This window comes from Mustela putorius, unplaced genomic scaffold, assembly GCF_011764305.1.
Source record: "Mustela putorius furo isolate JIRA1106 unplaced genomic scaffold, ASM1176430v1.1 tig00003859_pilon_pilon_pilon, whole genome shotgun sequence".
Classification (NCBI taxonomy): domain Eukaryota; kingdom Metazoa; phylum Chordata; class Mammalia; order Carnivora; family Mustelidae; genus Mustela; species Mustela putorius.
In genome coordinates, this window is record NW_025422011.1 from 12,232,896 (window position 1) to 12,259,444 (window position 26,549).

Sequence of the window (26,549 nt, forward strand, 5' to 3'; positions counted from 1 at the left end):
TTTTTTTTTTTTTTTAAGTAAAGATTTTACTTAAAAGTAAAGATTTTATTTGACAGAGAGATGACAAGCAGGCAGAGAGGCAGGCAGAGAGGCAGGCAGAGAGAGAGGAGGAAGCAGGCTCCCCGCTGAGCAGAGAGCCCGATATGGGCTCGATCCCAGGACTCTGAGATCATGACCTGAGCCGAAGGCAGAGGCTTTAACCCACTGAGCCACCCAGGAGCCCCCGTTGAATGTCTTTCTATGTCATTTCCATTTGTGTGAATATTTTTGTAGATTAAGTTTCTAGATGAGTTGCTAGATCAAAGAGTATGTGGGATTTTTTTGAATTTTCTATATCCAAGTTCCCTTTCACAGAGGTGGTAGCAATTTAAAATCCCATTGATAATCCTTGGAAAACTTCACTTCCTCACATCCTCTTAATGCAATATATTACTATACTTTAAAACTCTAGCCAGTATTTATAGGTAAATAATCTCTGTGTGGTTAATTTGCATTTCTCTTATGAATGAGATTGAGCATGTTTGCATGTTTAAAGACTTTGGATTTCTTTTTCTGAGCCCCGATATGATACCCTTACCACATTTTTCTGTTCTGCTTTTTCTTATTTGCAGAAACATTATATATTAGGGGAGTTAAGGGATTCTTCACAATTTGCTATTTAAAAGTTGTAATTTTGACATAAAAGTTAAATAGTATATTCTCTTGATTGCTTATGTTTTTCTCAGGGACAAATTGGAACAAATGATAAATATGCTCTGAGATGAAAAGCCAATATTTTTCTTTGTTTTTTTGGTGTTCTTCACTTGCTCTCAATACTTTTCTTTCAAATACATGTTTTGTGCTTAGCTTTTAATTTAGTGGATCAACCCTGTAATTTCCCATTTAAATCTTATGTTTACAAGTTATTTTTCTCACATGTCTTGAGCTTTCTATTTCCTGCAACTCAACATTAGAAAGACATGAGAAAACTCAAATACCCGAAGGTAATGATAATAGTTTTAAATAGATTTTTTATTTTGTTTTAATTGATTAATTTATTTGACACAGAGAGAGCAAACATACAAGTAGGCAGTATAGCAGCTAGGGAGTTGAGAAAGGAGTCCGACGAGGGGTTCCATCCCAGGACCCTGGGATCATGACCTGAGCCGAAGGCAGATACTTAATGACTGAGCTACTCAGGTGCCCCTTTAAGAAGATTTTGTAAGGGTATACTTCTTTTGCTAGTTACTTGCTTTTTCCCCTTAAATTGATTTGACTATAAAATATTTGTGAAGAATAATCTTGATTCACAGTATAAATTTTCTTGAGCTATTAATTAAAAACAAGCATCAAAACCATGAAGGCACTTTTAAGAATTATGGAAATCACTTCGAAGTGAATTTTATATTACATAGATTATATTTGTACTATTTAACGTAAAACTTTTACTTGTTGATTTATTTAATATTAAACATTTTAAAATTAGTTTTCCCAATTGTTGAGGTAACTAAATACTTACAAAGTCTGGGTTTTCAAATGAAGCAATTTGGAAGTCCATCCCTACATTATTTTATGCCTTGTCTGTGTGCATTTTGTTGGATGAGGGCATGGGGGTGGGGCAGGAATGGTCCTGTCCCAGGCTTCTGTCCTCCCTTAGATTTAGGTAGTGGTTAGAAAAGGGCTGTCCGTTCAGCTTCTTAGAGACTGAGCAGTAGGAAACTTACTTTCCTATTACTTCTTATGTGCCACAAACTTTGATAATCTGACAGCTGCACTAGCCTGTCATGTAAAGCCCAGACAAAAATAGACCTGTGTTAGAATCCGCTGGGAAAAATGACCATCTGTTTATTAGATGACAGGAGCTTCCAGACTTCATTTATAAGCTAAAATATTAGCTTGATCCAGGGCTTCCTATTCAGCTTTTTTCCCCCTTCAGCTTTCTTTACATTTAAGTGAGCACAGTGGGGGTCTATTTTGTATAACAAGAATGCCACTATAATCCTTCTTTCTTGTCCCCTGAAACCTTAATGGCAGCGTTCCATGTAGAACTTGAGCTTAATTCTTTACTTTTGGTGGTATCACTTTGGAAAATGTCCTCACAAACATGTATTTGGAGGAGATAAAATATAAAACATAAGCCAAACATTTCAAACTATATATATTGTAGAAAAATAGGGCATACTTCTCTTAAGCCTTTATAGGCCTGTTTAGAGAAAGTCACTTAGGAACTTATGAAGTAAGGAAAAAAGTTTTAAAATTTAAGTACCTATTAGGTTATTTTATAAACATTTTGGAGATAATAAATACTTAAAATTTTAAAGTAGGACTTAACTCATAAAAATAGAACCAGAGTTTGAATTTTGGAACATATCCATCATAGAAGAAGATGATTCAGGTCTCAATCTTATTTATTTATAATTGGTTAGTTATGTCTACTTATTTAAACCTCACGTCGGAGCCCCAATTTCTCATCTTTCAGGTGGCTATTTGAAGCAGTGTTACATTGGAAATAAAAACTTTTAAGAGAATAAATGAAAAAATTGATTTGATATTTGCATGGAATTGTCTAAGCCACGTGAAAAATCTACTTTCAAACTCCATATTAGCATTTTAGTCAGTCCTTAATCTATTTTATAAAATTGTTATTCTAAATTGACTGACAGTATAATATTCTTTCTAAACCATTTTATGGAGGTTGGGTTTTTCAGTTCAAGTTTTAACAAGAATTACAGAACTCCTAGCTTTTTATAAAAGTTACACATTTACATTTTTACAGTTTCGTAGATACTTAATTTAGTGTAATATTCCACAAGGAACTTCAATTTAGCAACTGTTGATTGAATGTTCTATGTTGGGAACTACTCTAGGTGCTGCAAAATAAACTGGTGAAAGTCAGTGCCTTTGTGGGATTTTTTTAATGATGACTCATTTTCATATGAGCCAATGGAATACTGAAAAAATACAGTTCCTATTGCAGGCTTTCATATACAGTTGTCACAAAAGCTAAATATGTGGGTGAATAAAAATTTTGGAATGAAATGGTTCAGTTTTAAAGGTCAAGCATAATGAAGTGGCATCAAATAAATGGAAGTTAAGAGAAAAGAGATGAGAGGAATTGTGAATTTGTTATTATTTAAAAGGGAAAATAAAACATTTTTCTTTTTTAAAAGGGTAACACAATTCATGTTTATTACAGAAAAGCTAGAAAAGTTTAAAGGGAAGAAATTGTATTGCTACTACCTTAATCCACTGTTGGCTTCTCTATGTGTACCTATGTGTAAAATCTTAAGACTTTTTATAACTTAGATTTTCTACATGTGTTACTTATACTGAATTGCTTTTAAGCCAAAGTAGTCCATTCTAGATAATGTTATGTAATCAGTCCTTTACTGTTGTACATTATATTGTTTTCCATTTTTTTGCTTTATAAGAAACTTAACAAATACGATTTTACCTTTACACATTTATAACAATTTCTTCAGATTGACTATTTAGAATTGCTATTTCACAATCAAAAGTTGCTGCCATGATCTTTCAAATGAGCCAGGTAAGGGCCTTTTAAATTGCTTCCAAATTTTAGTAATAATGGCCACTGTATAGTTTGCCCAGGAATAGAGAGGAAAAGATTACATAAATGTACAAATTTGGTGGAAAAGATGGTTGGGAGATTATTTAGTTAGCATATATTTAAATGCAATATAGAATTAGGTCATTTTAATAACTATGCATGTAGGATTGAGAAAGCTAGAATTGAGTCATACAAATGTTGATTTGGGCTTTTTTTTTTTTTTTTTTTTTACATGAGAAGGGTATGAAGTGCAGAGCTGCAGAACTTAATTATAATTTCTGATCTAAAATTCAAAGCATGCAGTATAAGTTTTGGAGAAATGGGATTTTTTTTCTACGTTCATGAATCTGTTGATAAGGAAATTGAAGACTAGGCAAGTTGCTTCAAAACTAGACAAATGTAATGCACTAAATTTATTCTACTTTTTTATGGAAGCATAATCTTGATTTCCAGAAATGATTTTAGGAAAGTCCAGATGATGCATTACCCATGATGCTACATATCTAGTATCAATGTTATACTTGATTTAGCAATGTAAAAGCATATATAAAATGAATGGAAAAATGGAAACGAATGGAAAAAATTATGATGTCATTGAAAATTGGCAAGCAAAATGGTATACTGTTATGAATTTATCAAAATGGGAAGGAAATTGATTAGTAAAACTAGAATGATTCACAGTAGAGGAGTGACTATGGCTTTTGTCCCATGATAATTATTAATTTTTTAAATAGCAATTCTCAATTTGTGAAATTGCATATGTAGTGAGAAATATATTAAGAGAAGAAAGAATTGTAAAGAGTTTTAAGTAAATGGTTTTCCACTTCAAAAATTTTCCCCTTTAGAGGCACCTGACTTGGTCAGAAGAGCATGTGACTTTTGATCTTGGGTCCTGAATTTGAGCCCCATGTTGGATGTAGAGATTACTGGAAAAAAATTCCACTCCACATGTTTTTAAAAACGTTGTATAACTATACTCACGGAAGATTAACTCAGCAAATGAGTGGAGTTAGATACTTTCTAGGGTGATACATAAAGTTCTTGTAATAATGCTAGAGAAATTATATTACTGAATAGTATTTTTAAGTTAGGCTGGAAGGGTTTTCATTTTATTAAGAGGATAATTCATAAAAGTTGAAAACTAAGGTAGCATAGAAAACAGTATAAATAGATTGGAAAAAAACTGTTAGACATTTGAGGGAAGCAAATCAGTACTTCTGCTTAAGCATTATTCAGGGTGCATATTTTGGAATCGATACTGTTTTTGCGATCAGTAACTTATAAAATTGGTTTTTTGACATTCCTACTAGCTGAAAGATCTCAAATGATCGTATGTATTTCTCATTCTCAGTTTTAATGTACTGGGGTTTTGGAGGGGAAGGACCAAGGGAAGGGGGTTGAGAGACAGAGACAGAGAATCTCAAGCAGGCTCCACACCCACACTCCACAAGTAGACTGAGCATAGGGCTCAGTCTCACAAACCTGAGATCATGACCTGAGCAGAAATCAAGAGTGGATGCTCAACTGCCTAAGCCACCCAGGTGCCCCTAATGTAAGAATTTCTGTCCCACAAGGCAGATTTGAGAGAATGATGGAGAGGTGGCATAATGGTGCTAGAGTAGCAAAACCAATTGAGCCCACTGATAATAAGTGATTTTTGATACTTAAGACCAAATTACTTTTCTCAAAAAGTAAAATATCCTGCTCTATTTTCCTTACTCAAAATTTGAAGGATATTCTTGAAAAATAATGTTTGGCATAATGTTGACAAAATATTTTTTCCTGGGAGCAAAGAATTTATAGACATTAAGTAAAACAGACTGTGTCTATAGATGTCAAGTGAGGGTGGTTGACAAATGCCCTGTATTTGGGACAAAATCAAATTTAGTTGAGGGGCACCTGGGTGGCTCAGTGGGTTAAAGCCTCTGCCTTCAGCTCAGGTCATGCTCCCAGCATCCTGGGATCAAGCCCCTCATCAGGCTCTCTTCTCTGGGGAAGCCTGCTTTCTCCTCTCTCTCTGCCTGCCTCTCTGCCTGCTTGTGATATCTGTCTGTCAAATAAATAAATAAAATCTTAAAAAAAAAATTAAGTTGAAAGTTTTAGCTTTGGTGGTTTTGGTTGAAGTCAGTTTTGCCTGATTTACCTATCACTTATTTAACTTTTTTAGCTTTGTAGGCCTGGCTGAGAATTTCAGAGCATTTAAAAATGAATCTAAAATAGAGATGTTTATAACCAGAGAAAAATACCAGTAAATTACTCAGAAGAATTCACTGCCCCAAATCAACTATGACTTTCTCTCCAACTCTTTACTGCAGTAAAATTGTGTTATAGAAAATGTGTTATGGAAATATGTAACTGAGACAACTCTCAATTCTCCCAGTGATAACAGTGTTGTGTGCATTTCTCCTTAGTTTATGTTTCTTGTACTCTAGAGTTAGGGGTGGTGGTGAGGAGGATAAGTAGGTGGGTAAACATACCAAATGTGTGTGTATTTTTTAAATTCCACTTTTAAACTAGTATATTGAAGATATTTCTATTTAGTATTATAAATCTACATCATTGCTTTTGAATTTTATGTATATATGTATACCCCATTCCATTGTTTAGACAAAGCATAATTTAGTCATTCTGCCTTTGGTCATTTAAGGTTCCAAATTTGTGTATTAGAAGCAGTCTTTTCAATGAACATCCTCATACATGTATCTTGCTAAAGAGCAATATAGAGTGTAGTCGTTAAGAGCTCAGTTGTGCAGTCATGGGCAATTACTGAACCTTCTCAGTTTTCTCATCTTTAAGTAATAGAAATAGTACTTTATTTACTGGAGTGATTAAATGAGTTAATATGTCTATATACTCTTAACTAGAATAGTGCTTAACATACATTAAATATTTAATAAATGCTGCTAGTGTTAGCAGTATTTTGTATTGATTTCAACTTCCAACAAGTTTAATTCTTTCAACTGTTAAATTTAAATTTGTAATAGATAAGCTATAAATTTTATTACCACATCCACTGATCTTTTTTACTCCCACATTCATTTTGACCTGTGGCATATCCTACCGTTCACCAGTTCCCTTTCTTACAATGTTAACTACTTAGATGGGATTTTGTCCTTTTTCTGTTAGCTTATGTACTTGTTAGGCTTCTTTTCTTTTTCTCTGCTTTAGGGAATATACCTAATGTCTTGGGCATTATACACTCTGGTATATATATGTAAGTTATTTTAAAACAAATGACTAGAATACAGATTCTTTATCCCTAGTCTAATTTGAAACCAAATACCTTATCTCCTGACTAAGTTGTTTCTAGTCTGGTACTTTTGTATAGTCATCTCATATTAAATCTAATAAAAAGTAAACTTTACAACACCTACCATAACATTTTTTATTATTCTCATGAAAAAATACTTCTGTTGCTCTTTCCTCTATATTACTGGTTTTCTCTTTCTATTTCCCCTCCCCCAAATTCAGGCTACTTAAGGATGACAGTAACAGCCTTTTAGCTATTATTCTGTCAGCTAGTGCCTGCTTGCTTCATCCCATAGCATTAATGCCGCCAGTCTTCCTCACCTGCACCTCCCACCCTAGTACTGATGAGCCATTGTTTATGTTCCTTATTGGTGACATCCAATTTTTTGTGCATCAGATTTAAACTCTGCTTAGCTTAGCATCAGATTTAAACTCTGCTTAGGCCCTTTGTAGTGGACCTCTACTACAGTTAGCCATGCTGCTTTCCTAGTACATGTTCTTTCTCCTGTGGATGTCTTCACTGTTCCACAGAAAATTCCACACACTCATGTCATTGATTTATACAAACCTTTTTTCTCATTAATGGCCTGGATTTTGCCTGCTTAGTGAAACTTTCCTTGCTAACTCCAATTTGCATAGAACTCATTTTCCTCTGAATTTTATAGGACATGGAACATATACAAAATAAAGTGAGTCCTCTGTTCTTTCCAGTAATTACTTTTATGTGTCCAAGTAGATTATAAGCTCCTTATTAGAGCTCAGTTTCCTGTTCTCATATCCACTTCATAAATTCTATGCACACACTGGATACTCTTTTTTTTTTTTTTTAATTTTATTTATTTACTTGAGAGCACGTGCATGAGCAGGTGAGGGGAGAGGGAGAAGTAGGCTAGGGAGCTGATCAGGGAGCCTGACAAAGGCAGGGCCGGAACCCAGGACTCTGGGATCATCACCTGAGTTGAAGGCTGATGCTTAACCAACTGAGCCACCCAGGCGCCCCGAGGATATTTTCAGTTAGTTCAGAAAAGTGGAAGGTCAATTAATACTTAATTCGGTTAGTATGAAATATTGAAATGAATGTAAACTTAATCTAGAACTGAAGATAATCATATTTTTGCTTAGCACATTTCTTTTAAAGATTTTATTAATTTATTTGACAGAGCACACACAGCAGAGCTGCAGGCAGAGGGAGAGGGAGAAGCAGGCCTGGATGCAGGGCTTGATCCCAAAACTCTAGCATCATGACCTGAGCCTAAGGCAGACGCTTAACTGACTGACCAACCCAGGTGCCCCTGCTTAGCACATTTTAATTTCAGTCCTAATGAGACGATAACAGTGGTCTATACTTTCCACTCATGTTTAACATTTCTGCAACACATTTTAAGTGCTTGGAGAACTGAAATTTATGGGACATAAACAGGTTTATCTAAATCTGTATATGTGTACGTTGGCATACATTTGTAACTACATTTAATAGAAAAGTTATGTTATAGAAATAATACCCTATAATATAGGAAAAAATAGGAAGTATAGATGAACAAAAATTTAAAACTACCTAGTTTCTTTATTTACCTGGCTCCTTCACTAAAATAGAACTCCATGGGTTATAAAACTTAATCTACCACTCTCTCCAGTGCTAGAAAAGAGCCTGCCTCATAGGCATGCCATTATTTGTTAAATAAAAATGATATTGGGACTGGGTGGTGGAAATCAGAATGCTTTGCAGCTACTCCAACAACTTGAAAGCTGTTGGTCTATCTTAGTGTCAGTCTTCAGTATTTCCCACATTCCTTAAACACTTCTTATATTCTGTAATCTTCCAAGACTTTTTCTTAGGATATAAGATTAGCAGTGGGAAAGAGTAAAGGAAGATAGGGTTTATAATTAGGATGTCATTTGCTTTCAACTTTCAGGTTTAGAGCCCCAAACTTTGGATAATTAAGACAAGCAGGTTGAGGCAAATTCTGTAGCTCAAACTCAGTTTATATTGTCTTAAATTCCACAAAAGTGCATGTGCTTTACTTTGAAAAAGATGTGGGGAACAAATTAGGAATGCAGGTTTATAATTAATTCATTTATTCATCACTTATTATAAGCAAATGCCATGTAAATTCACTTGAGATGAGGCCTAGCCCTGCCTCTGCCGGGTAGCCCAGTAGTGTCTTAACACAAGCACTGGGGTGCTGGTCTGGCTCAGTTGGTAGAGCATGAGACTCCTGATTTCAGGTTGTAATTTTGAGACTCACATTGGATGTAGAGAAAAGTAAATCTTAAAAAACCAAACCATAAGCACTGACTTTTCCTAATTGGTTACTATGTAAAAACGTAAAAAAAGTATGTAAAGATTTCTTTTTAGAACGTTTTGCCTATTCATAGTTACCCTGTCATGTGGGTTTATTTGTTAGATATGTTTTTGAAACATTTAAAATTAATTTTACAATTATTATAATTGACAATTTTGCAAATAATGTTTTTTTTAAATATTCTGATGTTATGGGATTCTTTTCTTTTCCCAAGGTATAAGAAAAAAAATAAATTCGACGAAATAAGTCAAATGCTGTTGATATATATGGGTTTATTTGATAAGAAAAATGTTAGTTTTATAGGCATTTAAACCAAACTTTTTAATAAAATGTTCAGTGAAATATGAAAAATTTTCCAACATCGACCAGAAAAAACTAATTTAATTTTGTACAGCTAAATATTGGATGTTCCAGGTAAGGGCATAGTTAATCTAACCTGTTAAAAATGAATGTTACCACAGTTAGTCAAAGGCTTATTAAACTTTTTTTCACTTCTGACCATTTATATTTTGCAAAATTAAATAATCTGCTGTAAGTCATCATTGTGTTCAATAATTACCCTGAGGATAGTTTTAGTACCAAAAGACAACATTCAATGAATGCTTGGGAAATAACTGTGGAAATTAAGAAATGACTGGAAATGGGAAGTGTTCAAAAGTGTTAGAGATAGATCTGTATTTATTCAGTGTTATACTTGTTTTACCCTGTCCCAAATAATAACCAGTAACCCCAATAACCCCAAATTCAGTTAAATTTAAAGTTTAATTAATCTTGATAGTATTCCACTTATCTCTCTCCCCCCTTTATAAAATAAAAATGATTCCTAGGAAGTTGACACCTAGGAAATTTTTATTCCTGGGACACCTGGATGGCTCAGTTGGTTAAGTGTCTGCCTTTGGCTGGGGTCATGATCTGAAGGTCCTGGGTTGGAATCCCACATGGGGCTCCTTGCTCAGTGGGGAGGCTGTTTCTCCCTCTGCCTGCCACTTTCCCTGCTTGAGTGTGCTCTCTTGTCTCTGAAAAATAAATAAAATCTTCAAAAAAATTTTTTTTACTTGTATCCCTCCACGGCAACTTTTCATGTACTGGTAAAATTCAAATGATTTATCAAAAAAAGTAATACTGTAATTATATGATAAACAGTAGACATGTCAGAGGAATATATATTAGAAATTATCCTTAATTTTTTCTTATAATAATGTTTTAAATTATAAAAATAATATAACCACATTAGAAATATTGAAAAAATCATTTCATCACACTGACATAAGTTATTCATATTTTGGTATAAATCTGTGCACTGTAAAACATCTTTGCGTTAGGCTAACTTGGGATTCCTGTTAAAAAACATTTAAGTCCACACATCCTTTTTTTTTTTTTAAAGAATATTTATTCATTTGAGAGAGCGAGAGCACAAGCAGGGAGGAGGGTCAGAGGGAGTGGGAGAAGCAGATTCCCCACTGGACAGGGAGCCCAATGGGGGGCTGGATTCCAGGACCCCGGGATCATGACCTGAGTAGAAAGCAGACAACCAACTAAGCCACCCAGGCCCCAGAAGTTCACACTACTCAGGTGATTGCACATTAAAGTTTGAGAGTTGGAGACAAAAAAAAGGTAATTTTTTAAGAGCCCCTGTTAGTTTCATTTTAAAATTACATGCATAATGTTACTTTTATTATTTATTTTTAAGTAAACTTCAGCCCCCAATGTGGGGCTCAGACTCATGACCCCAAGATCAAGAGTTCCATGCTCTACCAACTGAGCCCCCAAGTGCCCCCAAAACATTACTTTTAATAGATAGGAACAAGTTCTAGTGAGCTTTGTAAAATTATGTGTATGTATAAAATGGGCTTATTAAATGGAGGCATTTTCCATTGGTTAATAACAGATGCAAGAGTCTCTGGTGTAAAATTTAAGGCAGTATCTAGAATTTACATTATTTTCTTTTTTCTTTCATTATTTAAAAAATTTAAACCAAGATTATGTTATGAGGTAGATTCCTGTACAAGCCTATATAACTGCTAAATATTAAGAATATTTAACTTCTAGGTAAGATGTTTTTGTGCAAATACTAGTTAGTAACGCCTAGGATAATGTTTTAGAGAACAAAAATGGACTATTAAGCAGTTTGTTCACATGTTCTTGTGCTGGTTTTTCACCAAGGTGGAATTTTTTACCAAAATGGAATTTGAATATGATCTGCAGCATAAGCTTTGCTTTTCTCTCAAATGGGGTCAATTATAACAACATTGCTTTTTTGGTTATTTGGTTTATATAGCTCTATTTAAAGAATATGTAATGGAAAGTTTATACTCCTTTAGATCAAAATTTTGTTAATTGGTATGATTCATACATCTGGAATATCTAGATGCTTTCTTTTCAATTCTTGGAAAGTGTTCATAGGACATGTTCTTATCATTCCTGTTTTATAAGTGGGAACACTGCTGCTGTGAGATATTCAGTATTTGATACAAGGTGATGAAATCCTTTTCATTTTTATAATACTGCATCAACCTGCATACAGGTTGGTACTTTTAAAATTTTAATGTTTAAAAAGTAAGATTATAGCTGCTATGTATTAACATTATAGCCATCAGTATAGGCTCTAGAGAAGGGCTGTTGAATATTTATTGGTTGAATTAATAAATGATAATCAGTGACCAGGTATTCAAGACCAGAGAATTCCACAGTTTTTCTACAAACATATATTGAATGTAATACCAATTGAAACAATAAATAATGAATCTAAGAGAGAGGACCAATTCATGTAGGAAAAAAAAATTTTTTTGGTTTATATTTCTTACACAAAAATAGATTTTTTTAACTTAAGTGCATAAATGAAATCATATATGTACAGTCTCTTTTTTCTTGTCTCTATTCTTCTTTCTACCCTTAGAACTCTGCCTGCTATAACTATTATCAGTTTTGTGTGTATACCATATTATCTCCATGCTCATAAAATCATCTACAAACATAGATATGTATAAGTAGATTTATTTTTGATCATTGTTTTATAAAAATGAATTCTATATGTATATTTTAATCATTTTTCACTCTATAAAATCACAGGGAAACTCCCAAGTTACCTGTTACATATAGCTTTAATTCATTTTATATGGATCTATAATATTCCATGATATTGATGCACCATAATTTATTAAACCATTTCCCTACTATTGGACATTTACTTTGTTAACTGTTTCTGCTGCTGCGAAGTTAGCAGTAAATAACTGTATAACACCATTTTATCCTGTGTGCTTTTGTTTCTGTGGGGTAGGTCTGAGAACAGAATGGCTAGGTCAAAAAGTATACTTTTTTATTTGAATAGATTTTGGCAAAGGCTTTCCATAAAGGTTATAACAATTCATATTTTCTTGAGCAGTGGATGAACTCTCTTTCCTCATACCACTTCAGTAGTGTTAATACCCTTTTTAAGCTTTTACCATACTGATTGGTATAAAGTGATATCTATTATTTTATTTTTCCCATTTTGGAAGTTTGTCTGTATTGCCACATTATTTTTAAACATTTGCATTTTCTCTTCTGGGAATTGCCTATTCATATTCTTTGCCAGTTTTCTCTATAAGTGTTGGTTGTCCTGGCCAATTGTGAGAACTGTTTATAATTTGTCATCTGCATTTAGGAAACTGATCACTTGAACTTAACTTCCCTCCCACTTTTAACTCAGCCTGTTCATCTCTACTGAGTCAAGCAGGGGAATGCAAGGAAACTCAGGTTTTATGGCAGCCTCAAAGAAGATGGCTGGTGGAGAACTTAAGGCAAAAAGTAAGAAACTGACCCATGAAATTATTTGGAATGCCTCAACTGCCTTTCTACCCCCAGAGGGATGTTGACAACAGCGTGGCTCCAAGAAACCGAAAAGGAGGAAAACCAGCAGGCTGAATCCTACTCTTGAGCAAAGATTTATTTTCGGTTCTATGCCCAAGGACTATGTACAGCTTATTTGCTGTCTACACCTGCTACAGAGCTGTCATGGTAGAGAAAGGGTCAGCTACCCAGGTCTGCCAACACTGAGCTTCAGTGAATAGAAAAAACAGCTACACCTCTAAGGATCCAGCAACAAGAAAGGAGTGCTAACTGAAACTGTCGGGACAGGCCCCTAACAAAGCAGAGTGACAATAACTTCAACAAAATACTATGAACACAGCAATATTGAATGTGTAGTATTAAAAAAAAAAAACCAAAATCCCATTATTTTTGAACTACTATAGCAATAAGTCAAATGGAAGAAAATGGTAACATGGAGACCTAAATTATTGGCCTGGAAAATATAGTGGAAGAAATAGTTTTAAATCTGGACCAAAATTCAAAGACAGGGTAAAAATGATAGATTTTGAGAATAGAACAACGAGATCTAGTGTGTATAAAAGGAGTTCTAAAAGGGAAAAAAAAGAAAAAAGGCAGTAGTTTTTTAAAAAAATTCTTGAGCTGCAAGATACCTGTTTCTGTAACTTGAAAGGGCATGCTGAATTCCAGGCAGAATTTATGCTAATAGAATAATAAATGGCAATTACTATGTCCTCACTTTGCCAGACAGCATTCTAATGGCTTCACCTTAACTCAGAGTCCTTAATAATGGCCTTGCAAAATAGGCACTATCATCCCCATTATTCGGATAAGGAAAAAAGAGGTTAAGTAGATAGTCCGTGAAAACCCAAGAGGTCTGACTCCAAAGCCTGACTGAGCTGGCTCAAAGTGCAAAACTTAGGCATATTCTCTTAAAATTTATGATCTCTGAAGATCAAGAGGAAATCTTACAAGTTCTGAAGAGAAAGAGCAAGTCGCCAGCAAAAGAAACAAAGTAAAATTTTCATCTGAATCACCTTAAGCCAGGAAAGAGAAAAGGACCACAAGCCAAGATGTCTCAGATCAATCAAATTATTCACCTACCATCTGATGAAAATACTCAGAGAAAGGGATAGCTAATAATATTTAACCTTTGTCTTTGCACATGTGATTCCTCCTACCTGGGATAACTCCTCCCTTTCTTTACTAGACTAACCCCTCATCCTTAACATCTTCATCTTTTCCAGGACATTTTTTGCATGTCCCCAAGTCTGAGTTTTATACTCCCCTTAAGTGCACCCATAACCATCCTGTATTTCCCCCATTTTGGCACTACTTTTCCGCATTAAAATTCTAAGTCCTCTGAGGACACAGACACTATGCATGTTTTGTTCACTGTGGTAGCCACAGTTCCTACCACTGTGCCTAGAATATAGTAGGTTGACTCGGTGACTAAAATGTAATTGTAGTCAAAGTTAGCAAATCTTTTTGCTCTCATACTCAGATTGTTCTAGCTATTCAAGGAAAATAAAACTTTAAATAAAGTTTGTCTTTAGTAGATATATGAGGCTTTATTCAAGGATGCCTTGTATATATTTCTGTATCTACCTTGTAACTATAATTTTACAAAATCTGAAATAAAATTTCAACAATTGTATGAAAAGCTGTGTAGACTCAGTTTATATAAGGCATATTTATAATGCATAATTATCCATGTCATGCTCAAAATTCTCTTATTTGTTATTTTGTAATGCAGAATTAGTTGGAAAGTTTAGGGATGAATTTGCAAGATTAGTCAAACTCTGGCATGGTGTTTTAATACTCTAGAAACAATAATGTTAATTCTGTATTTTTCTCTATTTCTCTTTAGATAAAAGCTAAAAATTATGACAAGGTTGAAAAGGTGAGTCCTCATAAACATATTTTCAATTTTATGCTGAAGTGTAACTTAGGACTTAACACACATAGGCAAATAAAGTAAAATCATAACAATTGTTGATCTAGGTAGTAATTATATAGGACTTCACTGTACTTATTCAACTTTTTTTGTATGCTTGAAAATGTTCATAATAAAAATTTTGGAAAAGAAAATATACTCCACTGGCAAAAGTCATCAGAATGATTTTGATTATCTAAACTGAAAATAGGAGGGATTTGTTAAATTTGCCATTTTTCTGTAAGAAGATAAATTCATGAGCAGAGCTGAATTTATTTCTTTAATATTCCATTTTACCCACATACATGTGGAATTTTTTAACAGTGGATTCTGATAATATTTTCTTGTATTTATAGCTATTTCAGAGATGCCTTATGAAGGTTTTGCACATTGATTTATGGAAGTGTTATCTTTCATATGTTCGAGAAACCAAGGGTAAACTGCCAAGTTACAAGTAAGTTAAAAAAAGATCTTAAGAAAACAAGTCCTCTCTAGGCACATAGTCAGTCCCACCTTCTCTTAACTCTGGGGTGACTTCAGAAATTCAGGGTTCTCTGAGAAGTCAGTAAAACTTGGAACAAGTGCTTCAAAGAAAGTCTTATCCTGGAGAATTGAATCACCTAAGCCCTTCTATTTCAAAACACTACATTTGCAACGCCAAGTCACTTTGTTGGCAGGCTTGTCAAACTCCACAGAAAGCATCTTAACTACTTGTCAGAGCACTACTCTTGGCAGCTTACTATGCAGTGTGCTGCCTACGTATTCAAAGGTGTCTTGGACAGTTCTCTTATAGCATAACTCCCCGTGATGACTCACACCCACCTATCCATCCTCATGAAAACTCAGTAATGGACTTTCTCAAATAGCTCATCTTTTGTATAACAAACAGGCAAGTTATTTCTGTAACTAGAATTTTCTACTTCCTTTTCCTCATTATCTTTTTTTACCTTATATTGAAGAGGAAGTTCTTCCTAAATTTTACTTCAGAGCTAATACGTCTTCAGACATAACTTACCTCCTTAATCAGAGAACCAGATATTTCCATATTTGAATCTGCTATATGCAGGATTAGGCAGTTTAAAGGATATAAGGTTAAGTGAAACGTGGGCTTTATCTTTGATAAGCTCACAAACAGTAGGCAAAAGAAAGTACATAAATTAATGACATCGACAGACTAAACATAAAAGAACTTTCTTTATGTACTTGCCAAGATATCTTTATATTTCTGCTTATACAGAGGTCCAAATGCTGTTTTGATCATATGATCAGAAGTTATAATTTTTTTTTAAGTTTTTTTTTTGTTGTTGTTAAAGTTTTTATTTTTAAGTCATCTCTACATCCAGCATGGGTCTCAAACTCACAACCCCAAGATCAAGAGTCAATACTCTACCAACTGAGCCAGCCAGTCAGTGTTAGATATATTTTTTAGTTGTAGATAAATTATAGATTTAGTTTTAGTTTTAGTTTTGTTTTAGTTGTAGACAAATACTTGTTTTTAAAAAAACATGTCTTTCTGGGTACCTGGCTGGCTCAGTCAGTAGAGCATGTGACTTTTGATCTTAGGGTTATAAGTTTGAAACCCATCATGGGTATAGAGATCACTTAAATATAAAATCTTTAGGAGGGTGGCTTGCTGGCTCAGTTGGTAGAGCATGTGACTTTTTTTTTTTTTAAGATTTTATTTATTTGGTAGAGAGAGAGACAGTGAGAGGGGGAATACAAGCAGGGGGAATGGGAGAGGGAGGAGGAGAAGCAGGCTTCCTGCTGAACAGGGAGTCTGATGTGGGACTGGATCCCAGGATCCTGGGATCATGACCTGAGCCGAAGGCAAATGCTTAAGGACTAAGCCACCCAGGAGCCCCGAGCATGTGACTTTTGATCTTGGGGTCATGAGTTCAAACTGCACGTTGGATGTAGAGATTGTTTAAAAATAAAATCTTAAAAAAATAATAAAATCTTAAAAATAAACATGTCTTTCACATTTTTTTCAGAGAAAAAATGGCTCAAGCATATGACTTTGCACTAGATAAAATTGGAATGGAAATTATGTCTTATCAGGTAGAGTTAACTTATTTCCATACTTACACTTAATATGTTGAAAATATCAAGAAAGATACTGACATTTTACTTTATTTCTTAGATTTGGGTGGATTACATCAATTTCTTAAAAGGCGTGTAAGTATTTTTATAGGTTTTTTTTTTCCTTCCATGTGAACAGTTGCTTTAGCTACACTATAATTGTTGGCATTTTTTAATCCAATGCCAGGGAAGCTGTTGGGTCTTATGCAGAAAATCAGAGAATAACAGCTGTCCGAAGAGTTTATCAACGAGGTTGTGTTAATCCAATGATCAACATTGAACAACTCTGGAGAGACTATAACAAGTATGAAGAGGTAAATTAGCCAGAGTAGTTCATTATTATAACTAAGCCATTTTTAATCTTTATGTACTTGGATTTATGGATTCTAGCCTCTTTAGTATAAGGTACCTGGATATTGGTACTACACAGGTCTGTTTTATATTGATTGTAATCAGAGAACTACTCCTAATGTTTTTGTAAGGCTTTGTGAGTCTTCTAATATTACTGAATTATTTTTCAGAGAATACCCTGGGAGAAATTATAATTCTTACAAAACCACTTATATTCAATGCTAAACCATATCCACACAGTCATACATACACATTGTCATTCATTGCTTATGAAATGGGACCTTATTAGAATTGTTTCCAGTAGGCATGTTTAGTTGCATTGCAAGTCTTTGATGTAGTTACAGTGCTGTGATTTATCAGCTTGCAGTGGAGCTGCAGTCCAAGATCTTTGTCTCACTGGCATATTTTTTTTTTTTTTTTTTTTTTTTTTTTAAGATTTTATCCATTTATTTGACAGAGATCACAAGTAGGCAGAGAGGCAGGCAGAGAGAGAGAGAGGGAAGCAGGCTCCCTGCTGAGCAGAGAGCCCGACGCGGGACTCGATCCCAGGACCCTGAGATCATGACCTGAGCCGAAGGCAGCGGCTTAACCCACTGAGCCACCCAGGCGCCCCTCACTGGCATATTTTTAACTAGCTGAGCTAATCAGCTTATATATAGGAACATACTTGCCAAATAAGCTGTATCGTTACAAGTTTCTCTTATATCTCTTGTGATGAGTAAGAACTATGTAGGGTGTTGAAACTGTTCTCTTGGGGTGCCTGTGTGACTCAGTTCTTTGGGCATCTGCCTTCAGCTCAGGTCATGATCGCAGGGTTCTGGGATTGAGTCCCGAATCAGGGCTCCCTGCTCAGCGAGCAGTCTACTTCTCCCTCTCCCTCTGTTCCTCCCCCTCACACATGCTCTATTCTCTCTCAAATGAATAAGTAAAATCTTAAAAAAAAAAAAAAAGTTACACAGACCTAGTGAGAAAAGGGATTTTAAAGCAAAGTTCTGGCTATTCAATCTGATGAATCTGTATAGCATTTTTTTATTAATAGAATTTTATATGAAATAATAGACCCTTTCCAAATCATTCCTTATCTTTAGAAATTCCTGACGCATGGAGACTTACTACACCCTCCTAACAGATATAAGCAGATCCTCCTTGATCCCTGAAGCATGTAATGTGATTAACCTTTATTTTATTAACAAAATGTTTCAAAATATAGAGTTTAAAATTATTTAGTAATTGCACAAATTAACTGTATTGTACTAATTTTAAAACATACTTAATTTTAAAATAATATACATTTCTCTTTGTTTTCATAGGGTATCAATATTCATTTAGCTAAAAAAATGATTGAAGATCGGAGTCGAGATTACATGAATGCTAGACGTGTAGCAAAGGTATGGAATTCCAACAGATCACTTCTTTTAATGAGTATGTTGTTTATACAAGAGCTTTCCCTGTTTCATGTTCCTCTTGGCATTTTCAGTTATTAGCAGTCTTAACTAATGACAATTTCATCATCTGAGCAGATATATTTGAAATGAAGTGCCTCTTTACACACATGTTAAAGATAAAAATAGAACAAATCACGTTTGGAAGAAACTTTTTTAAATACTTGACCAGGACATGGAGACAGGTTCTACCTGAGATTGACGGAGAGTTCTATGCTTTCCTCCTATCCTCATAAATACTTGAATACTGTACTACTTTGTGGTCTCATAGCTCTTAGGACCAGATTTTTGTCTTTAGTGCATACCTTTCCATTCATTGACACTATTAAGAGGCAGAGAAGATAGCCTAGGAATACAAACTATTGAAATTTTAAAAGACAGTTTCTCCAAAGTTGGCAGTAGTGATGCCACCAGATCATCAGTCATGTTGATCTGTCAGCTCTTCTATCCTGGAGAGTGACCTCCTAGATCACCTGTAGAAAGGGCCCAGAGGTGTTCTGTTCACTCAGGCCTAGGGACCTGTTCTTGGGTATGTCATCCTCTGTTATCTTTCTCTCTGTTCTTCAGTAGTTTTTAGATTATATTAACAAAGTGGTATTTGGGGAAAATAGGCATTTTGAACAAAGTATTCCAAACTGATCAACTCCATTCCATATATCTGAGTTGTTCCGAGGCTCACCACAGAATTCTAAATGCTTGTTATCTAGGAATATGAGACAGTAATGAAAGGTTTGGACCGCAATGCTCCCTCAGTGCCTCCTCAGAATACTCCCCAAGAAGCCCAGCAGGTGGATATGTGGAAGAAATACATACAGTGGGAAAAGAGCAACCCTCTTCGTACAGAAGATCAGACGCTTATCACAAAAAGAGGTAACAGGATTAACCCTCCTGGGACTCCAATTACATACATGTTCAGCCACTTGATATTATCCCATAGGCTATTTTTTGCCTCCAGTCTTTTTTTTCTCTTAGGTTCTTCAGATTCAATAAGCTCTATAGATTCTTCTCCATCCATGTTCACTGACCTTTGTTTTATCATATCCAGTCTGCTGTTAGACCCATCCAGTGAAGTCTTCATTTCAGATATTATACTTTTCAGTTCTATATATTTCCATTCTAGAAATTTTGGAGAGTGCATGAGTGGCTAAGTAGGTTAAGCATCCAACTTGATCTCAGCTCAGGTCTTAATCTCAGGGTCATGAGTTCAAACCCCCATTGGGCTCCATACCCAACATGGAGTCTTCTTAAAAAAATATTGCATGTTTTATAGTTTCTTTTTTATAGTTTCCATTTCTCTGTTGAGATTCTATGTTTATTAACACCTTTTTCTTTATATCCTTGAGCATATATATAAGAGTAGTTCTGAAGTTCTAGATGTCTGCCATCATGGAATTGGTTCCTTTATCTCTTGACTGTGGGTCACATCTTCCTATTTTGTCAGAGTCTAGATGTTTAAAACTTTTCTTTAGGACATCATACAGATGTACAAATGATAAATTGTGAAGACTGGGTTCTCTCATCTTCCTCTGAAAAATACTGAGTTTTATTTTAGCAGGGAGTTAAATTATTGACAGATCACCTAGACCTTGTTAGGATGGATCTATTTTAGATTTGCCTTTAATTTTATGGTAAATCTCTTTGTCCTGGGACAAAGTCGTTACTCCTTAGACGGAGGGGGAAGTTCAAGGTGTTTGCCCAGAACCTCTAACTTCATGGGACTCCAATTCTAAACTTGATCTTCATTACAGTGGGCAGCTGGTAGGAAACCTATTCAGCTCTTTTAGCCTTCCAGCTTTGCTTTCCACTTGAGCTCTTTGTATTCTTCTGTGTTTAAGTACATTTTAGAGGCCAACTAAAGATTTGAGGGCATTTATGCTCAGATGTTCAGGCACCATTCTCTGTGACTCTCTCTTTGCTGGGGATTTCCCCCCTTAACTTTCTACCTATTCTCATAGCTCAGAATGCCATGTTACTTCCCTTAAGCCAGTAAGACTTCAGTATTTGACTTGAGATCTAACTATCCCTGTACACACAGCAATGTATCCCTGAGGGGAAAAGTCTTATTAAATATGGATCTTACCCTGTGTGGTTCTGATTTTTTAAGGGTTCAATGTTTTTTGGTTTCTGTCTTGGCCATAAGTTTCTTTTGATCAATCTCCCATGCCTTGAAATAGTTTTGGGGTTTTTTGTTTTTTTTTTGTTATTTTGGTTTATGATTTTTATTTTCAGGAGAGTTAGTCTGATAGAAACAACTCTGCTACTGTCAGAACTAGAATTTGGAACTTTAAACAACTCCTCAGTCTTGTCTTATCTGTAAGCCTTTGCAGATAATTTCCTTTGTCTACACTATGTCCCCTGTTCCTTTCTGAGCTCAACTTACTCTCTGATCTGACCAGATTCTTTCCCTTCCTCAGGTTTTGCTTTAGATGTCAGTTCCTTAGGGAAGCCTTTCTTGAGTCTAACTATGCAAAGTTCTGTTGCTGCAGGTTCAAGAGTACACTGTACTTTCCTCATCATAATAGTTATTACGTTTTATAATTGTCTACATGATATCTTCCCAACACAGGACAGACTCCTTGAGTATAGGAAGCCTTTTCTTTTTTTTTTTTTTTTTTTTAAGATTTTATTTATTTGTTTGACAGAGAGCACAGCAAGGGGAGCAGCAACCAGAGGGAGAGGAAGAAGCAGGCTCATCCAGCAGGGAGCCCGACACGGGCTCCATCCTAGGACTCTGGGATCATGACCTGAGCTGAAGGCAGATGCCCAGTGATTGAGCCACCCAGGCACCCCTTGAGTATAAGAAGTCTTAGTCACTGATACATTCAGTATCTCTCACATTCCCTAGCATACAGTTTGTGCTCAATAAGTACTAATTTGGGGGCGCCTGGGTGGCTCAGTGGGTTAAGCCTCTGCCTTCAGCAGCTCAGGTCATGGTCCTGCAGGCTTGGGACCGAGCCCCGCATTGGGCTCTCTGCTTTGCAGGGAGCCTGCTTCCCCCTCTCTCTCTGCCTGCCTCTCTGCCTACTTGTGATTTCTGTCTGTCAAATAAATAAATAAAATCTTTAAAAAAAAAATAAGTACTAATTTGATAAATGATAGATGAATGGATGGGGCTTAGGTAGATAATGGTGCCAGAAATCATTATAGTTTTTATTTCTAATCATTCATAATCGAGGGCTGTTTTAGCCTACTAAGTTAGTAATAATGCTTGTACTGATAGTTTCTTAAATAATATTTTGTGAATGTCTTCCCTAGTTATGTTTGCTTATGAACAGTGCCTGCTTGTACTCGGCCATCACCCTGATATTTGGTATGAAGCTGCCCAGTATCTTGAGCAGTCAAGTAAACTGCTTGCAGAAAAGGGGGTATGTATTCCTTTCCCCATCTTTGGCCTTTTCATAGTTTTAATAGAGCAATAATTTGCTAAAAATACAACACTGAATTTTGGTAATGAAGTATAGGTATTGAAAATGTTAATCTTATAATATAAAGCTTAGTGACATTGTTATATGTGGCTACCTTAGTCAGAATTAAAATATAGGAACTGTTTTTAATCTATTAAAATGATGAGCCATTTAGAATACTTGAATGATTCTTCTGTGTGTTAAGAAGTCTTTGGAATTTTTTTAGAATCCAGAAGTGCATATGTATCCATATGTATATATGTGAGTGTCTGTTTCATTCTCTTTCAGCTCTATGAAAATTATTGAAGAGTGAACTTTCTTTTTTTTTCTCCTAGGATATGAATAATGCCAAATTATTTAGTGATGAAGCTGCTAATATATATGAAAGAGCTATAAGCACTTTATTAAAGAAGAATATGCTTCTTTATTTTGCATATGCAGATTATGAAGAGGTTAGTAACAATATTTAGAACTTTCTTATAATTGGATTTTTTACTGCAGGACTGAATTTTTTTCTGGCTGCTTCTTTGCCAGGTATATTGCTTTTGGTAGAGATGATGCAAAATGAACAGTTATTAGTCCTCAGCTCATTATATATTTATGTTCAAAGCAGGTGCCATTGTGGGGTACAGCCTCTAAATTCCTCAGAGCTCGAATCCGGCTTGTTTGTGATTGTCTACTTATATCTGCTTCTTCTCTACCACCCTAGAGTCGCATGAAGTATGAGAAAGTTCACAGTATATATAACAGACTTCTGGCAATTGAGGATATTGACCCAACCTTGGTGAGTAACGTTATGTCTCTTTACACCTTTGTAGGCAGCTTTAACAAAAATTTTTACTTTACATATATTAAAACTCACTGTTTTTTTTGGTATAGTTCTATGAATCCAGACCAGTAACATTGAGTCATGGGACCACCATCACAATTAAGATACAAAACACTTATATGACCTCACAGAAATTCCCTCAAGTGACCCCTTTATAGTCAATTACTGATCTCTTCTCTTCTTTCTTTCTTTTCTTATTTTCTTTATTTTTAAATATTTTATGTATTTATTTGAAGGAGAGAGAGAGAGAGATCACAAGTAGGCAGAGAGAGAGGGAAGCAGGCTCCCCGCTGAGCAGAGAGCCCAGTGCAGGGCTAGAGCCCAGTGCAGAGCTCGATCCCAGGATCCTGAGATCATGACCTGAGCCGAAGGCAGAAGAAGCTTAACCCACTGAGCCACTCTTAAGTAGGCTGCACACCCAGTGTGGGTCTTGGACTCACAGCCCTGACATCAAGAGTCACATGCTTTACCAACTGAGCCAGCTAAGCACCCCCTCAGGTATTTTTTTTAATGCAGTCGTATGAAGCAGTAGTGCTTTCTCTTAACACCTTCCTTGTGTTTATGGTTTAAAGCCATTTATGCCACATAATTGTTGCCTAATAAATATTTCTTTTTAAATAAGTGGAAACAAGAGAAGCCAACATTCTGGGAAGGAATTAGACAGGAACTCACTATATCCTGAATTCTGCTCCATAATAGTGGTTTTCAAAGCCCTGAGTTTCTGTAAGAATGCAATGAAGCTCTTTGATCCAGAGGACAAGGGCTCCGGTGGGTGTGCGCAGCTCTAGAGCCTCTTCCTGAAGTCAGATCTGTTCTGCTTTTTGGTTTATTTGTATTGGGATTCCACTGTTTTGATTATTTGCATTTATTCATCATTTTAAAATTCATTTAGTGGGGGTGCCTGGGTGGCTCAGTGGGTTAAAGCCTCTGCCTTCAGCTCAGGTCATGGTCCCAGGGTCCCATATCAAGCTTCACATCGGGCTCTCTGCTTGGCAGGGAGCCCGCTTCCCCTTCTCTCTCTCTCTGCCTACTTGTGATCCCTGTCTCAAATAAATAAATAAAATATTATTTTTTTTAAAGAATTTATTTATTTGACAGAGAAAGATCACAAGTAGGCAGAGAGAGAGAGAGAGAGAGGAGGGAGCAGGCTTTCTGCAGAGCAGAGAGCCCGATGTGGGACTCGATCCCAGGACCCTGAGATCATGACCTGAGCTGAAGGCAGTGGCTTAACCCACTGAGCCACCCAGGCGCCCCAAATAAAATATTTTTTAAAAAATTTATTTAGGAGAGTCTGGTTGGCTCAGTCATTGTCTGCCTGCCTTTGGCTCAGTCATGATCCCAAGGTCCTGGGCTCGAGCCCCGCATTGGGCTCCCTGTTCAGTGGGAAGCCTGCTTCTCCCTCATCCACTCCCTCTGCCTGTGTTCTCTCTCTTGCTGTGTGTCTCTCTGCTAAATAAATAAATAAAATTAAAATTAATAAATATAAATAAAATTCATTTAGTGAACTGTTCTGTGCACCATGCTAGATTCCAGAAGTACAATGACAAATTAGAGAAAATCCCTCTCCTTAAGGAACTCATAGTTCATTCATCTACTCATCCATACCTCTATCAAAACTGGGTAACATAGTTTGACATGAAAACTGGGCAAATTAGGACTCTATTCTTAGTCCAGAAACATTTGTTCATTGAACAGATATTACATATTTATCATGTATTGTGCACTCTGTGGTGCTTAGTATAAAATGACTCATTAATAGTTTATCAGTAAAGTTACATTATGTGGTCTTTGGAAAAATAGTGTTAGTGGGCTTTTTAAAGCAATAAACCAAGAAAATGTAAAGTGAAACATATACTATTAAACATTAGATTAAATCTTGAGTTTCTAGGTGTTGGCATTTATTAATGGAATGTTTTCTAATGGTTTTACTTTTATTACCTCCTTATAATTTAATTGCATACTCAGGAATTAGATAGTAGTGATGATTGTACAACCTCATGCATATACTAAAAACCATTGTGCACTCTAAAGGGTGAATTTTGTGGTATGTGAATTATGTATCAATTTTTAAAAATTTATTTGCATTAAAAAATTTAATTTGCATGCAGCTTTAATACCAGAAAAAAATTGCTTGTGGACTTAAAGAGAGCACTACTTATAACCTAGCTTTCTGATATCTTGGGTATTCAATACAGGAAACATACTAGTATAAGAATAAGGTGAGATTGTTTTGGATGCTACAGGGATCACATTCTGCCTAATCTGTAGAATAGAAATTCCTTTTTTTTTGCATAGGTATATATCCAATATATGAAATTTGCAAGAAGAGCAGAAGGTATCAAATCTGGAAGAATGATATTTAAAAAAGCAAGAGAAGATACCAGAACCCGCCACCACGTCTATGTTACTGCAGCACTCATGGAGTATTACTGTAGTAAGGTAAGTGCTGAAATAAAATAGAAGGGTAAAATAGAGGGGCGCCTGGGTGGCTCAGTGGGTTAAGCCGCTGCCTTTGGCTCGGGTCATGATCTCGGGGTCCTGGGATCAAGTCCCGCGTCGGGCTCTCTGCTTGGCGGGGAATCTGCTTCTCTCTCTCTCTCTGCCTGCCTCTCTGTCTACTTGTGATCTCTCTGTCAAATAAATAAATAAATAAATCTTAAAAAAAAAAAAAAGAAAAGAAAGGTAAAATAGATTCTTTCATCTGAGATACATTAAAAAAAAAAAAAGGTAGTCTTAGTTTCTGTCCTTAAGTTTTAATTGCTCTGTATCGTAAAGGAAGTCTAAGTGTATCTGTGTAAAGTTAAATGGAGCATCATCCAAATCCCCACTGTCTGCTAACTGATGCCTTATTAAACACCTTGGTTTTGAATGCAGCAGTTTTTACTTATATAATTTTAATTTCCATTTTAATACTTTATGTAACTTACTTAGGTGTCATAGTTTTAATATTGTTTTGAGTATCTTGTCTGACATTTCATAGAAATCAGTACATTCCTTTCTACTTCCAGGACAAATCTGTTGCCTTTAAGATTTTTGAGCTGGGTCTAAAGAAATATGGAGACATTCCAGAATATGTCTTGGCCTATATTGACTATCTTTCCCACCTGAATGGTAAGTAAGTTTTAGATCTATAATGGTTATGTAATTAATACTAAACCCTCAATATCATTCTCTGAAAATATGTTGCTGGGTTTCTTTTTTCTTAAATGTATTATAATTCCGTCATCACAGTGGAACCGGCACTTACTAGGCACTCAGGAAATATTTGTGGCCTAACAACCATAAATTTGTATTTGAGTAATGGTAGATGCTTTTGACTCTGCAGAATGATCTTTAATACCTCATCAGTGAAGTCCCATCACTAATAGGATAAAGCCACAAATTCAGACTTGGGAATAAGAGTTGTTCATGCTCATCTCTTGTTTCCTGGGTCGGGGCTGGAGGAAAAGACAACAAATATTTAGCCACCAAAACTCAAAGATGCCCAAGTAGTAAAGTGAAATGCTTGGAGGCTATTAGAGGAGAGATTTCAAAAAGAAACATTATGTTTATTACCATCTTTATTTCTCTACCCTGCTGTAATATTAAGATCCGACCTTATA

General features: G+C 35.4%; 1 protein-coding gene across 2 annotated transcripts in view; it reads left to right on the plus strand.

Annotated features, from left to right (window-relative positions):
• Window positions 1-26,549, plus strand: part of CSTF3 (cleavage stimulation factor subunit 3) — a 67,230-nt gene that overhangs the window by 34,218 nt on the left and 6,463 nt on the right. The window contains exons 1-13 of one of the 2 annotated variants that reach the window (XM_013057970.2): window positions 3,491-3,526; window positions 14,777-14,809; window positions 15,199-15,296; window positions 16,834-16,900; window positions 16,983-17,017; window positions 17,109-17,235; window positions 18,583-18,660; window positions 19,422-19,584; window positions 21,970-22,079; window positions 22,454-22,570; window positions 22,828-22,902; window positions 25,243-25,386; window positions 25,956-26,058. In XM_013057970.2, coding sequence (XP_012913424.1) covers window positions 3,506-3,526; window positions 14,777-14,809; window positions 15,199-15,296; window positions 16,834-16,900; window positions 16,983-17,017; window positions 17,109-17,235; window positions 18,583-18,660; window positions 19,422-19,584; window positions 21,970-22,079; window positions 22,454-22,570; window positions 22,828-22,902; window positions 25,243-25,386; window positions 25,956-26,058 — 1,171 coding nt within the window. In that variant the 5' untranslated portion in view covers window positions 3,491-3,505. Of the gene's footprint in view, window positions 1-3,490; window positions 3,527-14,776; window positions 14,810-15,198; window positions 15,297-16,833; window positions 16,901-16,982; window positions 17,018-17,108; window positions 17,236-18,582; window positions 18,661-19,421; window positions 19,585-21,969; window positions 22,080-22,453; window positions 22,571-22,827; window positions 22,903-25,242; window positions 25,387-25,955; window positions 26,059-26,549 lie in introns of those variants that run through there. The other variant, XM_013057969.2, reaches the window with a different exon arrangement.